At 43.9% G+C, this 15916-nt stretch overlaps 5 protein-coding genes across 6 annotated transcripts; 2 read left to right on the top strand and 3 right to left on the bottom strand.

Annotated features, from left to right (window-relative positions):
- Positions 1-339: 339 nt before the first annotated feature.
- LOC108606980 (probable fumarate hydratase, mitochondrial) lies at positions 340-2058 on the bottom strand. The gene is made up of 3 exons (XM_017997551.2): positions 1823-2058; positions 730-1738; positions 340-675 (listed from the first exon to the last, which is right to left on the bottom strand). The coding sequence occupies exons 1-3, from the start codon at positions 2033-2035 to the stop codon at positions 410-412; spliced, it is 1488 nt and encodes a 495-aa protein (XP_017853040.1). The 5' UTR covers positions 2036-2058; the 3' UTR covers positions 340-409.
- An 11-nt stretch (positions 2059-2069) lies between these two features.
- LOC108606979 (fumarate hydratase, mitochondrial) lies at positions 2070-5692 on the bottom strand. 2 transcript variants are annotated; one of them, XM_017997548.2, is made up of 5 exons: positions 5514-5692; positions 3742-3879; positions 3478-3678; positions 2585-3389; positions 2070-2516 (listed from the first exon to the last, which is right to left on the bottom strand). In XM_017997548.2, exons 1-5 carry the CDS (start codon positions 5592-5594, stop codon positions 2254-2256), a joined length of 1488 nt encoding a protein of 495 aa, XP_017853037.1. In that variant the 5' UTR covers positions 5595-5692; the 3' UTR covers positions 2070-2253. The 2 variants fall into 2 exon arrangements, with proteins under 2 accessions (XP_017853037.1, XP_017853038.1); XM_017997549.2 differs by lacking the exon at positions 5514-5692 and adding an exon at positions 3978-4090.
- Positions 5693-5942: 250 nt separating this feature from the next.
- Positions 5943-6859, top strand: LOC108607138 (NADH dehydrogenase [ubiquinone] 1 beta subcomplex subunit 8, mitochondrial). The gene is made up of 3 exons (XM_017997775.2): positions 5943-6129; positions 6219-6448; positions 6509-6859. The coding sequence occupies exons 1-3, from the start codon at positions 6045-6047 to the stop codon at positions 6716-6718; spliced, it is 525 nt and encodes a 174-aa protein (XP_017853264.1). The 5' UTR covers positions 5943-6044; the 3' UTR covers positions 6719-6859.
- A 104-nt stretch (positions 6860-6963) lies between these two features.
- Positions 6964-9703, bottom strand: LOC108607137 (DNA replication licensing factor Mcm6). Its single transcript, XM_017997774.2, has one exon. It carries the CDS (start codon positions 9636-9638, stop codon positions 7188-7190), a length of 2451 nt encoding a protein of 816 aa, XP_017853263.1. The 5' UTR covers positions 9639-9703; the 3' UTR covers positions 6964-7187.
- A 322-nt stretch (positions 9704-10025) lies between these two features.
- On the top strand, positions 10026-11950 carry LOC108607072 (luc7-like protein). The gene is made up of 4 exons (XM_017997691.2): positions 10026-10305; positions 10520-11502; positions 11580-11659; positions 11721-11950. Exons 1-4 carry the CDS (start codon positions 10204-10206, stop codon positions 11864-11866), a joined length of 1311 nt encoding a protein of 436 aa, XP_017853180.1. The 5' UTR covers positions 10026-10203; the 3' UTR covers positions 11867-11950.
- The last annotated feature ends 3966 nt before the right edge of the window (positions 11951-15916 follow it).

Raw genomic sequence — 15916 nt, 5'->3', positions numbered from 1 at the left:
ACCCCTGTAATTTTTTTCAGAAAATTTTTTTGTGCAATCCTGGATATGCTAGTATGCAGTTCGATAAATTTGGTGCCCAGGAACACGAAAATGCATGTCCTTTTTGAATCGGAAGGATAACGAAGGAGCGGGAGCTAAAAAACTGTAATTTTTGGCCTTACAAAATGTAAACAAAAAAGACTTGAGCAGCGAACTTGCTGCTTTAAAATTTTGCTTCCGCAATTTTAAATATTCTGGTGTGCAGTCCGATAGATTTGATGCCACGGAGCATAAGAATGCATGTCCTTTTCTAATTGGAAGGATAATGACGGAGTTGTTGTGAGAGCTTAAGTATTAAGCAATTTCATAAATTTTATTCATTGACAATCTGTTTTAGAATTGATTTAAATTAAGAAGTTCTAAAATTTTCTTAAACTTCTTTTGGACCAAGCATCTTCTTGGGATCCACCCACTCCTTGAACTGCTCCTCTGTAACGCCAGCCTTAAGGGCCTCCTCCTTGAGTGTGGTGCCGTTCTCATGTGCGGTCTTTGCTATCTTTGCTGATTTGTCGTAGCCAATGTGAGGATTCAGTGCCGTCACCAGCATCAACGACTCGTTCATAATTTTGGCAATGCGCTCCTTGTTGGGCTCAATGCCCTCCACACAATTCTTGCTGAAACTCTTGCTGCCATCCGCTGCAATAGTATGCGCCTGTTAAAGAGAACTTTGTATGCTAAGGACGCACTTACCTAGCAAACGTATGGAGCGCAGCACATTGGACACTATCAGTGGCTTGAACACATTCAATTCAAAGTGTCCGTTGGCGCCGCCAATCGTTACCGCCGTCTGGTTGCCCATTACCTGGGCACAGATCATGGTCAGGGATTCGCATTGCGTTGGATTCACCTTGCCCGGCATAATGGAGCTGCCCGGCTCATTCTCGGGCAGCATTAGTTCGCCCAGACCACAGCGTGGTCCAGATCCCAGAAAGCGTATATCGTTGGCAATTTTCATCAGGCTCACTGCAATAGTATTGAGTACGCCATGGACTTCCACCATTGCGTCGCGAGCGCCCAGCGCCTCAAAGAAGTTGGGCGCCATCACAAAGGGCAGCGAGGTCAGCTCGGCAATGCGCTTGGACACCTTCTCCGCAAAGCCTTTGGGTGCATTGAGGCCCGTGCCGACGGCAGTGCCGCCCAGCGCCAGCTCATAGACACGTGGAAGAGCAGCATCTATGCGAGCCAGTCCATTGGTCAGCTGATGGGCATAGCCGCTGAACTCCTGACCGAGCGTGAGTGGCACGGCGTCCATCAGATGCGTGCGCCCAATCTTAATGATGTCCTTGAAGTCCTCGGATTTGCAAAAGAGCGCATCACGCAGATGAGAGATGGCTGGAATTAGACGCATATTGATCTCCATGGCGACGCTGATGTGCGTGGCCGTGGGAAAGGTGTCGTTGGAGCTTTGCGATTTGTTGACATGGTCATTAGGATGCACGGGCTTCTTGGAGCCCAGCTCACCATCCATGGCCTTTATCGCAATATTGCTGATGACTTCGTTGGAGTTCATGTTGGTCTGCGTGCCGGAGCCTGTTTGCCAGATGACCAGCGGAAAGTTGCCCAGTTGGTATTGCTTGCCGGATATAACCTCATCGCAGGCCTTCGATACTGCCTCCGAGATCTTAGCATCCATGCCAAAGTCCTTGTTCACTTCGGCACAGGCTTTCTTTAAGATGCCCATAGCCTTGATCACTGGCAGCTGCAAGCATAACAGAAATTAATAATAAAACAATACAATAAAGCGCACTAAAGCTAATGAAGATTTGAGGATCTGCAGAGTTACCGGCATGCGCTCCGCGGCATCGCCAATGGGAAAGTTGAGCTTGGAGCGCATAGTCTGTGCACCATACATCTTCTCCGCGGGCACCTTGAGCTCGCCAAAGGTGTCCTTCTCAATGCGGAACTTGCCGTCGCCCTTGTTGTGTAAAATCTTAGAGCCGCTTATGGATCGGCAGCCCAGGCGTGGACCCAATGCTAACTTGCTAAAATGCGCCATTTAAAAAAAAAAAATTTAAATAGAAAATTTAAAATCCAAAGCGAAAATGAGTTGCAAGTTTTATTTTCATATGAATTTTATTATTTTTAATTTTTAGACGCGTTCCGTTCGTGCTCGAATTGTAGACTGAAGCCTCTGTGTGTAAAACGAGTGAAAGTGGAAAATGTTGCTGACTTTTGGCTTATAGGCTAACTAGATGTGCTCGGGTCTACTTGGGTCTACTTGGGTCCCAGCATCTGTTCCGGTCGCACCCACTCCTTGAACTGCTCCTCGGTGAGATAGCCCAGATTAATGGCCTCCTCCTTGAGCGTGGTGCCGTTCTTGTGCGCTGTCTTGGCAATCTTTGCCGCCTTGTCGTAGCCAATGTGTGGATTCAGCGCAGTTACCAGCATCAACGACTCGTTCATAATCTTGGCAATGCGCTCCTTGTTGGCCTGGATGCCATTGACGCAGTTGCCCGTGAAAGTGCGACTGCCGTCAGCTGTCAGTGTCCATGCGAGTAAATGCGAAATTAAATATAATCAATCGATTGAGAAGAAAACTACTTACAAAGCAGGCGTATGGAGCGGAGCACATTGGACACTATCAGTGGCTTGAACACATTCAGTTCAAAGTGTCCGTTGGAGCCACCAATGGTCACAGCCACCTGGTTGCCCATGACCTGGGCGGCCAACATGGTAAGCGATTCGCACTGCGTCGGATTCACCTTGCCCGGCATAATGGAGCTGCCCGGCTCGTTCTCTGGCAGTGAGAGCTCACCCAGGCCGCAACGTGGTCCAGAGCCCAAAAATCGTATGTCGTTGCCGATCTTCATCAGGCTCACAGCAATAGTATTAAGTACACCATGCACCTCCACCATGGCGTCGCGTGCGGCCAGCGCTTCGAACTTGTTGGGTGCCGTCACGAAGGGCAGTCCAGTCAGCTGGGCGATCTTGGCAGCGCACTTCTCTGCAAAGCCCTTGCGTGTGTTCAGACCTGTGCCGACAGCAGTGCCGCCCAGCGCCAGCTCGTAGACACGTGGCAGGCAGGCATCAATGCGCTCCAGCGCATAGGCCAGCTGCTGAGCATAGCCGCTGAACTCCTGGCCCAGTGTGAGGGGCACTGCGTCCATGGTGTGCGTGCGACCGATTTTAATAATATCCTTGAACTCATTAGACTTGGCGGCGAGCGCATCGTGCAGCATCTTGATGGCAGGCTTAAGGTTGTTGTTCAGCTCCAAAGCCACCGAGATGTGTATGGCGGTGGGGAAGGTATCATTGGAGCTCTGCGACTTGTTTACATGATCGTTGGGATGCACGGGTGTCTTCGAGCCCAGTTTGCCGCCCAGAAGTTCAATGGCGCGATTGCTAATGACCTAGACAGACAGAGAGAGAGAGAGAGAGAGAGAAAGAGAAAGACAGAGCGTGAGCATGAGCTGGGCAGTGTGAGAGCAACTCGTGTACCTCGTTAACGTTCATATTGCTCTGAGTGCCCGAGCCGGTCTGCCAGATGACGAGTGGAAAGTGATCGTCGTAGAGCTTGCCGGAGATGACATCATCGGCTGCCTTGGAGATGGCCTCGCTAAGGTTGGCATCTAGGCCGAACTCCTTGTTAACCTCGGCGGCGGCCTTCTTCAAGATGCCCATGGCCTGCACAACGGGTTTCTACAGCAAAGCAAAAATGTGAGCTTACACTTGGAAATGTAGTGCTAGTAGTGCAGAGCGTACCGGCATGCGTTCCGTGGGTCCGCCAATGGGAAAGTTGATCTGCGAGCGCATGGTCTGGGCGCCATAGTACTTATCGGCGGGCACCTTCAACTCACCAAAGGTGTCGCTCTCCAAACGAAATTCCTGCGAGGATGAGGCCTGAAAATGAAATGTAAAACAATTCAATGTAAGTCCAAGGCGCCGAGATTATGCAAATAATAATTATACAATAGCTTGTCAGCTGGCAAGCGGCGCACCATTGTGACTGCTTCGATAAGCTTCCGAATTAAAATGACAACAAGATTGCGAGTAGAACTGGCAAAGACTGTGAGACTTGTCCAAGCGAGCGAGCGAATGAGGCGACTGAATGAGTTTCAGATAAGCCGAGCAATTTCACACATACATGCATACAGGGTGGCCACCAAAAAAAAACCGTAATAACTTTTTTTCCATTTACGCTATCTGGTCAATTTGATTTATTATGCAGATTGATCTGTTAATTTAATAAAATTTAATAACTGGAACACACGCCGCAATCAGTAAAATGTTTGGATAGCAAAAGTTATGGCGACGAGCCTTCTACCAGATGGATTACAATTATCGAATATGGAATGACTCCAAGCTACAGTTACGGAAGCGCATCAACTGTGCGTTCCAGTGAGATGTGCACTGTAGGACTTACTATGGAAAATTGAATTTTTGATAAGATAGCGCACCACATGCGTCAATGACCTGACGGGCTTTAAATTAAATTATTTTCACAACAAACTATGATTTAATCAAATTGAATATTTGTTTACTATTGTTCTGAAAACAAATATTTGTTTATTTAATTTGCTATAAATTTCTTAATGCCGAACAATTAATTAATCACCCTGTATATACATAAATATGTATATAACGCTGACTATAGCGAAAAACTACCAAAAGAGCAAGCTCAACAAGTCGCGGCGCTACAGGCAACTACCAGGGGGACGACGCTTTTATTACCAACAGCTGCGTCAACGTCAGTATTTTGCTGCTCGTGCCTGCCAATGCAAAAATACACACATGTTTTTTCTTTGATTTTGTTTTCATTTCTTGTGCTTGCTTAATTCACAGTTAAGTGCGAAAGGCATGCAGAACAAAAGAAAGAGAGAGAGAAAGAGAGTGTGATCAATAATTAGAGCAAAGCAAAACTAACACGAGCCTAATAGCGTCTGTTAGCGGCGTAAGTAGCTTTAATTGTTATGAATTAACCGGTTTTCCTTGTCGTTAATAAAAAAAAAACCTGTAATTTTATTTTGGGATGCTGAGAGCACACTTAAGAGAAACTCAGTCTGGTTTGCCACATTCAATTTTATAAGATTCAGAGCAAAAAACTCTTGTCATAAGTATGCAATGCTTTATACCATTCCAATACATTCACAATTCTCTTATTCTGTGCATGAGCACCGAAGTCTGATTGGACTTGTAAACAATTCACACATACACCTAATAAGAACTAATTAAAAAGCTTATAACAACATCATTTGTTGGGCTTTGTCTATTTTAAATGCACTTTAAGACTCAATGGCAGCTTTTATACTAGCTGTTCGATGGGTGGTTATGAAATGCGTATGCCGGCTACTTAACATATACATTTGTCTGTATCTACCATCAAGTTGCAAAACCATCTTTGCCCTTTGCGAGTATTTCCTTTTAGCCATATATTGTTCAAACAATAAATTATTCTTTGGTTGGCCAAGATGCATATGCAAGCCAAAAAGCAAAAGTGCAAAATTACATAAGCGCAGCACGATAAATCTCCTTACCAAACGAAGACTGCAGGCCCAGGGCTTGGTCAACTGTTGCACGCCACGTAGCGTGGAGCGTTGTAGGAATGGCAGCACCATATTTGTTAGATGTTTGTATATAACTAGATACTATTATTGTAAAATAAATAAAACCCGCGTATATTTTGCACGCCCTCGACTAGCGGACCAAGCTGGCAGCACAACAAAAACAAATAGCACGAGAGCCTATCGATAGGGGCTTACACTATGAATCGATAAGCACAAACATCGCCAAGCGTTTAGCAAAACATTTTATAACAAAACACTAAAACCGATTAAATTTAATACAACTAAAAAAAATTTCTACTACTGTTCAAATACTAACATGTGCATTTCTGAGGTTTTTTGATAAATTGTGACTGTTCACTTCACTTTTATCGGATTGATTATAGCTCATCGATTAGCAACAGCTGAGACAGCTGTCTGGCGAATCGCTGCCTGGGTATAGAAAAAGCTGGTGCTGTGTAAAATTTCTAAATTAAGGAAGGTATTAACGCTATTGCCTATACCATGTCAGCGTTGATTAAATCACTGCGCTTGGCCCAGAAACTGAGTGCAGCCAATCCTGCTCTGTCCCAGCAAATTGCTCGTAATCGTAAGTGCATTTAAGTCGCCGCGTTGTGTTTTGTTTACGTAACTTTGGACCAAATCGCACACAACACTAACATTTATAAACTTTTTCAGTTGCCGGTTGGAATAAGGACTACAAGCCAGCGCCGTTTCCAAAAACTGAAAAGGAGCGCGAAGCAGCCGCCAAGAAATACTATATGCTGCCAGAGGAATACAAGCCGTACGCTGATGACGGCTTGGGCTATGGCGACTATCCAAAGACTGGCGGTGGTCTGGGCATAGAAGCCAAGGATAGCTACTATCCTTACGATTTTCCCGAGCACAAACGAAATTTGCACGAGCCTGTAAGTTGAAGAGTTAAAGTACAGTAAATGAATATGGATTAATACATGTAATTTTTATAGATTTCAGCTGATCATGACTTGTACAGCGAGGATCGCTACTCACAGCCAGAACATCCACGTTTCAAGAATTCTGAATATTTCCTGAGTTTCTTTGGCGTAATGGGCTTCTGCCTGGCACTCTACTATTGGCTGGAGGACAAGAAAATGTATCGTCCCGTTGCTGCAAAGCAATATCCCGCTGATGGCGTCAAGCACTACACCTTCGAGTAAGAACATTGGCAATGCTTTAGCTGGCTGTCTTCAATTGGATAAGCTACGCCTCAGCTGGATCCACTTGGTGCGCCATCTTATTACCAACTAGAGAATTAACCAACTTTTTGTTGTAACATTAAAAATGAAATCCAAAATTAACTACTTCTGATGCTTACTTAGAGGGCACAGGGCATATGGGGTTCGTTAAATAATACAGTGATAACTGCAATCAAATGCGTAGTAGTTTATTAAAATGTATTTCATTTGTAACATTGAATAATTTGTATAAAATTAGCTGAAATGCATTAATTCCCATATTTGGAATTTTTGTTAAAAACCTTAAGTTTAGCTTAAATTAAAGTAAGCTATTTATGGATTAGAAGAGGTATATAAAAAAAATAATAAGCGGAAATACAAACTTAACTTATAACGAATGAGATGGAAATAAAATGATGATTATAATGTGGATCGTTGTGTCTGTGGCAAATTACTCTACAATGTAGTTGGGATGCACCACCAAGAGCGGATCATTTTCAAGTTCATCTTCAGCTGTGGAAGTCTTTACATACGCCTTGAGATTGGAGGTCTTGAGCGGTATGATTACCTGATCGTGATAGATCAAGCGATCAATAAGCTTTTCGATGAGGTTCTTGCGTGATATGAGCTCATCCTCGGACTCAATTTGTTCAGCAACCTGCTCCAGATACCAGGTAACCACATCGCTGCGCTTCATGCCCGTATCGCTGCCCTCTACCTCACAGCGTGCCTCTTCGCCGCGCATGTGCAGCACCAGCATGGTGGATAGATTCTTATAATCCTCAAACGACAAGGTGAACTTCTTCTTTTGCAGGCCACCAGCAGATGTGTCCAGACCAGCATCAGCATCCACGTTGGCGGCAGCGCCATTGTTTTCCATGTCAATGTCATGCTCAATGCCATCATCAGCGTCCATCTCATCATCATCCAGATGAATATCGGGCTGCTCCACGCGTATAATGGACTTATTCAGCAGACGGAATGCCTCCTTGACATGGCGCTCTAGTACACGATTTGAGCACTCTAGCTTGGCCATGCCCTCGCTCAGACGTATCATGGACTCTAACTGACGCACAGTGATGCGCCACGTGCTGCGACCAGCGGAGCCAGTATCACGCTGCCGCAGATGTCCATAGTTCTCCACCAGCATTTTGGCCGCCTCTGGGCTAATAACAGGCTTGAATTGGCGCGCAAAGGTCACATAGCGTAGCACCTCCTCCCGCGTATACGCACGCTCCACAGACTCCTCGATGTTTGAGTGCAGATCAACAATCTTGCGTGCAATGGCGTAGTCCACAACCTCATTGCATTCGTCCACTAGGATGAAGAACAAATCAAAGCGTGACATAATGGGCGCCGACAGCTGTATGTTCTGCTGCAGGCTCTTGGAGCGATCGTAGCGACCGTTGATGGGATTTGCAGCCGCCAAGATGGAGGTGCGTGCGTTAAGTGTGGCCCGCACGCCAGCACGTGCTATCGATATGGTCTGCTGCTCCATGGCCTCGTGTATGGCTACCTGATCGCGCAAATCCATCTTGTCAAACTCATCAATGCAACAGATGCCATTGTCCGCCAGCATGAGAGCGCCCGCCTCAATGACAAAATCAAAACTCTCCTCGTCGCGTACCACGGCAGCTGTAAGACCAGCGGCTGAGGAAGCCTTGCCAGAGGTGTAAATGGCACGCGGCGAGAAGTCCGAGACCTGCTTGAGGAACTGCGACTTTGCTGTACTGGGATCGCCCACAATACATACATTGACATCGCCACGCAGTGAAGTCTTCTCCATCGTAGTCTTCGCCACGCCACCAAACAGTTGAAGCAGTATGCCACGCTTTACTTCGTCGTTGCCATAAATTGAGGGAAAGAGACTGGTGATAAGATTCTGGTAAAGATTGCGATCCTTGGACATTTCATAGATTTTGTGCCACTCAGCATCGGTCATCTGTTTCTTCATATCCTCTGCAGTCACCTCGGACATGGGAAGATCAGTGCCACCAAACCGCGCTGTAGTTGCCTGCACACTGCAGGCCAGGAATGCCATGCGATAGTTAAGTTCACGCACGCCCAGGGCCTTGAGGCCAGTTACGCCCTCAGCGCCTTCGCCTGGCTTGTGACGTGAGCCCATATCGGCCTTGGTACCGGGTGTGGCCAGCACGCTGACGTCGGGCACAACGATTAGTGTGCCAGTGAAGTCATAGCGATCACCCGCCTGCACTGTTTCCACCAATTCGGAACGTAATATTATCTCTACGGCTCGCGGAATGCACCCGCGCGGCAGCTCTGCTTGAGTCTCCTGTATGCGGATTTTCTGAAAGTCGAGGAAGAGAGACTTCTCCACGTCCAGCATAAAGCGTCGGCGGTTGGAGCAGACAGGATTGCGGCAAATTGTTGGATTGGTAAACTTGAACTGCTGCTCTACGTTGCGAATCTCTGTCTGGCAGTCCAAGCACATGAACGTGCCCGAGACAAGCTCTGGGTGTACGGGATGGGTGCGCACCACTTGGCCAGAGATGCGTATGAGTGTGCCAATCTTTGAGGTAGTCAAATCGCGCACCTTGTGCCGCGTGGGCACTTCCGTGAAGGCCACATAGCAGTCTTTGTTTGTCTTTAGACCTATGCGATCCTTCACGTAGTTGGAAACAGATTGGCAGAGAAATGGATACACATGGTAATATTCCTCAATGATAGCTGTTGCCAGATTCTGATCGTATTTCTCGACATCTTCGAAGCTCACTTCCAGCGTGCAGCGATCGGGCGACTCCAGATTGGCAGCAGGTCGTGTATACTTAATTTCGCCATCCTCCTTAAATTCTTCAAGAAAGTCTTGGAAGAGCTTCTGCGTGCGTATGCCCACCTCGTCCTTAACGCGTAGTTGACCAATTTGTGCTTCAGCAACATCCATTTCGTTAAATTCGTGTACAACAATTTAAGAGCAGTTTGCAAATGATGTTGTTTTGTTGATTGATCGCCAAGCGTTTTGCCAATTTACGCGCCTTTTTTGCAGAGTTGTTTCTTGCTGCTGTCGTGGTGATTCTATCGAAATCGAGCGGCAGAAATGTTATCGCTTTAAATATGGAACAAAAAACATGCCTGGCATGAATTTTGGACTGTTTAATTATTGCTAAATATATATAAAATAAAATACATCTTTCTAGCCAATTAAGAGCTTGATCAATCTGAAGGCTTGCACTTGCCCATGCCGATATAAGAACTTTCTTGCTATCGACTGTTATTGCCCATCTCTACAGCGTGCAAAGCTGATTGCGACTGTGGAATTATTGATTCCGTGATTTCATTCTAAGAAGTTTTTTTTAAGCTACCTTTATGGACTACATTTTGTAGTGGTGCACTTATTAAAAACATAGGCGTCATAATAATTGCATAGCAATTTCAATTGTCAATTCACTCGAAAAAGAGCTATATTTACACACGCGCTTGAAACACACAACATACACATTACGAGCAAAATGGTGGACGCTGCCAGGCAAATGCTCGATGAGCTAATGGGGCGCAATCGTAATTTGCATCCTTCGGAGGCAGGACAAGCAGTCAATTGGGAAGATCCAGAGGTACGTCGCTTATAACGTAATCTATGTATATTGTTTTATGCTACAAATAGTTGCAAAGCCGTTGCTACGTTAGCCCCACACTGCTTTACCGGCTGCAATTTTTTTTTGACATGTTTGCAAATGTGCAGGTATTTTGACTTAAATGTCACGTGTTTGATGCTTAATCTATTCCGAGCCTTTACTCACAGTACAATTTTGTATCTTTGGTATATAGTTCTGTCAATTCTACAATGTGAAATTCTGCCCGCACGATCTTTTTATAAATACGCGCGCCGATCTTGGTCCTTGCACGCGTATCCACGACGAAGAGGCCAAGCATCTGTACGAGGAGGCACGCCCGTCACAGCGGAAACGGCACACCGAAGATGAGTTCCTTCGTTTTTGTAATGTCATGTTGCACGACGTGGATCGGAAGATACAAAAGGGCAAGCAACGCCTGCAGCTAATGCAGCGCGACCAACCGCAAAACGTGCCACAAGTGAGCAGGCACCAGGAGCAGCTAAATAATCTTAATGCGAGAATCAACAAACTAATGGCCGAGGCCGAAGAGGCTGGCATACGCGGCGATGTCGACCAGGCACAGGATCTCATGACACTCTGTGAAGAGCTCAAAGAGGAAAAGGAGACGATGCGGCAGCAGCAGCAGCAGCACCTACAAAATAAGACAAACATAACACCACCAGCGATCACACCCACGCCTTCAACGAATGCCAACGAGCCACATAGCGGCGACGAGGCACCTGCACCAGCGCCAGCACCAAAGGCATCCAGTCCACTGGCTAACAGCAGTGAAGTGGGCGCCAATGACAGTGCCGAGGCGATTGAAACGCCCGCTGAGGAAGCAACAGCAGCAACAGTGACAGCACCTGGTAGTGACAGTGCCACCGATGATACCAAAACGGATGCGAAAATTGACGCAAAGGCAGACGCCAAAGCTGCTGCCAATTGGTCACATGAGACGCTCCCCGAGAAGCAAATGAAGGTGTGCGAAATCTGTGGCGCCTTTCTGATTGTGGGCGATGCACAACAACGAATTGAAGATCATCTAATGGGCAAGCAGCATCTGGGCTACTCCAAGCTGCGCAATGCCGTTACTGAGATCAACGAGCGTCGCCAAAAAGAGCGCGAGGAGGATGAGCGCAAGCGTCGCGATGATCGCAACGTGCCACGCTTTCATACAACCTACGACAATAGACGGTAAATAGTATTAGATTACTTTATATCTGATTGCAAACTCATTAACTTAACTTTCTTTTGTTGTTGTGTGCGAGCAGAGGCGACCTGCGCGGCGGCGATTATAGAGAGCGCAGTCGAGATTATGGACCCAGTCGGCAGTCATCAGAGCGACGCCATCGTGAGTGTAATTTCTAGTTGGCTGTGCTGCAAACACTTTACACACTTCTTGCCCTTCACAGATCATCACAAGTCACATCATGGGCATTCATATTCGCGCAGCGGTAGCCACAGCAGCAGCGGCAACAGTCGCAGTCACCGTAGCAGCCATTATCGTCATGATAGTCGAGACCGTCATTGTCGCAGTCGTAGTCGTAGTCGCTACTAGATCTAGGCAACCAAAGTAACAACAACAATGCAACAAGAGCAGCAACCAGAACCAAATCAACACAACAAAAAACAGCAAACAAAAGCAAGCCATAAACAATTGTTTACAATTAATTGAACACGAAACCACAACAACAACAACAACAACGAAACTAAGGCAACCTGAGTGGGATTTCTTACGCCCTACGCCCAGCAGCATCGAGGTACTCCAAATAATAATAACACTATTCCAATAATATGTACAAAAAAAAAAATACAGACCAGACAGTCCATCTGATCTTTCCAAGACAAAATACATAACATAGCAATATGTATGGCAACTAGAGGTGAGTTAATTATTATTTAATACCCAGTACACACAAACTACTCACTGCTCTACTCGTAGTGCCAAAATGATATAAACAAAAACAACAAAGAATAATCAAACATTGTTTGTAGGGGCATAGCAACATTTCTGAGTTTAAATTGAATATGTTGCTGTGCTCCACAGGCATTTAAATATACTTAGATTCGCTTGTTTAGGTTCGCACACACACACACACATACACTCACACATAGACACACGAGAGATTTTAGCTAAAGAAGGTATCCCTTACATTGATCTCCCTGATTGTAGCAAATATAAATGCCCATGTGCGTGCGTGTGAGTGTGTGTGAGTTTGTTTATACCCTTCCTTCATCTATGTAAAACTATGTAATTCATTATTAGCTTTATTCATCATAATCATGATCTAGCTATTTGATTTGAGTCTGGGATTGGGCAGAAACTATCTTAACTTCAGTTCAGCAGTGAACCGAATCTGCTCTACGGTAATTCTTAAGCTTTTGCTATTTTCTTGTGTAATCGACTGACCGACAGACCCATATAGACCCACGGAATCAGGTTAGTTGAGTTCTCTATTGAATACGGTAATGGTTCCACTCCCATACACACACACACACACACACAGCCACACACATTCATCTTACACAATCAAGTCCTCGCGTCGATTGTTTGGCAAAACTTGAGTTTTTACCAGGTAACACAATTAACTTAAAGAAATACACAAGTATATTGGAAAATGCATGGGAATGGCTTAGAGTGAAAGTAATTTGTGTTTGGTTTTTCGGGGGGATCTTGCCATAAAGCTTGAGTTACCCAACTGAGGTATGTAATTTTTGCGCTTTCTCTCTCGCTCACTCACAGTCTGTCTCGCTCTATCTTTAACTCTTTCTCTCTGACGCTCAACTGTTCAACAATGAATCCCAACTCTGTAGCTTAACTAACATCATAGGAAGTGTGACCTGACCCCCCCCATTTATAATCCAAAAGAGGATCTCTATCTCTATCACTCTCTCACAATCGATTCATAACACAAGCACAACTAAACGCAGATAACGAAATACAGCGACAGGTACATGCTATTTAAATATTATTTATGCTCTATCCAAAGCTAATCTTTATTTTTGATATATATACATATATATTTTAAATTGTGGCGTGCAAGTCTTTGGAAAGGGCATACGAGCTTCGGTTGAACCGAATTTGTTATACTACATTTATTGCTGTTGTACCTACCAATGTACATAGCTTACATATGCATTCATACTATAAAAGAAATATATTATAGTAAAAGCGAAAATATTTAAGCAAAGAACACAGTTGCAACTATCGGAATATATGGTATACTATATTGGACTTGCGACTTGCGCAATATGAAAAGTTCGTTAACAATTTTTGCAAGAAATTTCGAAAAAGTGAAAACGATACCGAAACTCGAAAACAAGCGCAGGTAATTGTTATTGTAATAAACGAACAACAAAATCAAACTTAAAAATCTTAACAACTTAACAATAGAGCAGCGCGAGCAATGGGGGTCTCTCTCTCACAAAATGCGTATTTGTCTACCCACATCTTATCCTACGTCTACCTCCAGTTCAGTTATGTAATTACCATGTGTAATGTGTTTGTAAAACGATCTACCCAACTCCCTCAATATACAGGTAAATTTAGTATATGAAAAATACAATTTAAATAAGTTACACCTAAACTATACACACACACACACTCACTTGCATATCACACACAACACACACACAGACAAGAAAATGAACATGAAATTCTTTTATTTAGGCGTAGTTAAGAAATTAATCGCTAAGTAAACATACACTACATACAAAAATCCCAACAACGTATTAACCCCTCATGTCCAAAGCCACTGTTGGGTTAACCAGAAGCCATAATAGCTGCTTACACACTAGTACTACATCTTATATATATTTTCATAATAATAATACCCCGACCCCAAGTTGTGTATACTTAGTATAAAAGAAAAAAAGAAAAATTCGCATTACTCGTGTTTGACTTTGGCGAATTTCCAAGTATACACACACATGAACTTAACTTTCTTTCAATTTCATACTACGTTATGTAGGGATCATGTTGGACTTGATCTTAAATTAGCCAACTATCTGTTTACTCCTCATACTCACGCCTTACTCTCCCCACATTGCAGGTCAACTGGAAACTAGCAGCAACTGCCTTGGACAACTGGACAGCTGTTGAAGCATATGTGGAGCATGGAGCGGGTGGATGCCAAAGTTGTTGTTATATTGATGAATGCCCTTAATGCACTGAAAGGGATTCGCCAGGTAACTGCTTTGCCCACAGACACCAACCAGTTATGTTTCTTCACAAACAGACGACGACCCCAATCCTTAATCAGCAGCAGCAGCGGCAGCAGCAGCAGCAACAACAGCGAGTTACTTTTCTAAAAAGTGTTTCAAACAACGAGTAACGACTGTTTTCTTATCGGGCTCATCGTGTATCAACAATACCAAAATGAAAACACACTCATGTTAATTGTAAACAGCATGAGATACGAGGTGAATTTCTATTTCTCTCTCTCTCTCTCTCTCTCTATATCATTTATATCTATCTCTATAACTCCTTTTAACTCTCACTCTATTAATCAAAATATCGTTCTATTACAAACCCACACACATACACATACACATACAGCTACTCTTCTAATTGTTAAACATTTGATTCTATTTACAACGCTGTATCTTTCACAAGAGTTTGACAATATCATTTGGTTAACTGTTGATTTGTTTGCCATAACAGAAACTAAACGAAAACAAAGCTTAACTTTAAAAGATACTACCTACCATAATGTTTTAGTACTTTATAAAGATCTTCCGCATGTTGTTATTGTGAAAGATATCGCTTAAGCTGCGGCCAGGACGCAAGCGACCTTTCGTTATTTATTTTGCAAATATACGTATATATACCCACATATATATATATATATATATATGTATGTATACGCATGCGTATATATGAATTTCTCTTGCATAGCGCATACATTAATTTAATTGAATAAATCGAGAAACGAGAGAACTAATAAATACTGAATGTAGTCATGTAAAGGAAAAGTTTTTAATTATTACGTATACCTAGCATAGAGCCCATTTACGATTGATAAATTACAATTATGAAAATAATACAAATTGAGACTCGCAATAATTTTCTAATAAAAAACAACAAACGCATAAAAAAAACATATAATAAAAATTGCAAAAATTTCAACTTTTGTGTTTCACTTGCCTCCGCCCGTTCGAAGCAGAACTCTTTCTTTATTTTCATTAATAGCTAATCCAGATGACGAGGACTCAGGTCAGCAGTTGCTGCAGGTGCAGACAGAAAGGCCAGTCTGGAACGTTTGCAATCGCTTCGGGTAAGTAATGATATTGTTTTTTGGAATTAGCCTAATCAATGTACCTACCATTGCAGCTACCTGGACATGCGAAGCCTTAAACACACACACAAAAGTCTTGAGTCCACAAACAATGCGTGGAGCTACTGTGATCAGCAGCTGCAGCAGAGTCAGCGCCAGGACAGATGGTGCTGCTGGAATTGGAGCAACAGGAGCTATTGTCCAATTATGGATTTCTTTTGCAACTTTATACTAACTTTATATGCTTAGCGAAGCAGTGCATCAACTAGAGAGTGGAGTCTGCAGCTGTTCTTTTATATAAAACAAATAATATAATATAATAATCATATCTG

The sequence above is a fragment of the Drosophila busckii genome, chromosome X (genome assembly GCF_011750605.1).
Source record: "Drosophila busckii strain San Diego stock center, stock number 13000-0081.31 chromosome X, ASM1175060v1, whole genome shotgun sequence".
In the NCBI taxonomy this organism is placed as follows: domain Eukaryota; kingdom Metazoa; phylum Arthropoda; class Insecta; order Diptera; family Drosophilidae; genus Drosophila; species Drosophila busckii.
The sequence above is the reverse complement of the archived record's forward strand: the minus strand, read 5'-3'. Positions and strand labels throughout refer to the sequence as shown.

What these genes read in the sequence shown, in the direction of transcription:
- LOC108606980 (XM_017997551.2), bottom strand. Translation starts at nt 2,035, where the DNA reads ATGGCGCATTTTAGCAAGTTAGCATTGGGTCCACGCCTGGGCTGCCGA. An exon ending in ATGCCGCGGAGCGCATGCCG is followed by an intron (nt 1,739 to 1,822) that starts GTAACTCTGCAG and finishes TTATGCTTGCAG; the next exon opens with CTGCCAGTGATCAAGGCTAT. An exon ending in GCGCTCCATACGTTTGCTAG is followed by an intron (nt 676 to 729) that starts GTAAGTGCGTCC and finishes ATACTATTGCAG; the next exon opens with CGGATGGCAGCAAGAGTTTC.
- LOC108606979 (XM_017997548.2), bottom strand. Translation starts at nt 5,594, where the DNA reads ATGGTGCTGCCATTCCTACAACGCTCCACGCTACGTGGCGTGCAACAG. An exon ending in GGGCCTGCAGTCTTCGTTTG is followed by an intron (nt 3,880 to 5,513) that starts GTAAGGAGATTT and finishes TTTCATTTTCAG; the next exon opens with GCCTCATCCTCGCAGGAATT. An exon ending in CCGCTCCATACGCCTGCTTT is followed by an intron (nt 2,517 to 2,584) that starts GTAAGTAGTTTT and finishes GGACACTGACAG; the next exon opens with CTGACGGCAGTCGCACTTTC.
- LOC108607138 (XM_017997775.2), top strand. Translation starts at nt 6,045, where the DNA reads ATGTCAGCGTTGATTAAATCACTGCGCTTGGCCCAGAAACTGAGTGCA. An exon ending in CCAGCAAATTGCTCGTAATC is followed by an intron (nt 6,130 to 6,218) that starts GTAAGTGCATTT and finishes AAACTTTTTCAG; the next exon opens with TTGCCGGTTGGAATAAGGAC. An exon ending in AACGAAATTTGCACGAGCCT is followed by an intron (nt 6,449 to 6,508) that starts GTAAGTTGAAGA and finishes TAATTTTTATAG; the next exon opens with ATTTCAGCTGATCATGACTT.
- LOC108607137 (XM_017997774.2), bottom strand. Translation starts at nt 9,638, where the DNA reads ATGGATGTTGCTGAAGCACAAATTGGTCAACTACGCGTTAAGGACGAG.
- LOC108607072 (XM_017997691.2), top strand. Translation starts at nt 10,204, where the DNA reads ATGGTGGACGCTGCCAGGCAAATGCTCGATGAGCTAATGGGGCGCAAT. An exon ending in ACAACCTACGACAATAGACG is followed by an intron (nt 11,503 to 11,579) that starts GTAAATAGTATT and finishes GTGTGCGAGCAG; the next exon opens with AGGCGACCTGCGCGGCGGCG. An exon ending in GTCATCAGAGCGACGCCATC is followed by an intron (nt 11,660 to 11,720) that starts GTGAGTGTAATT and finishes TGCCCTTCACAG; the next exon opens with ATCATCACAAGTCACATCAT.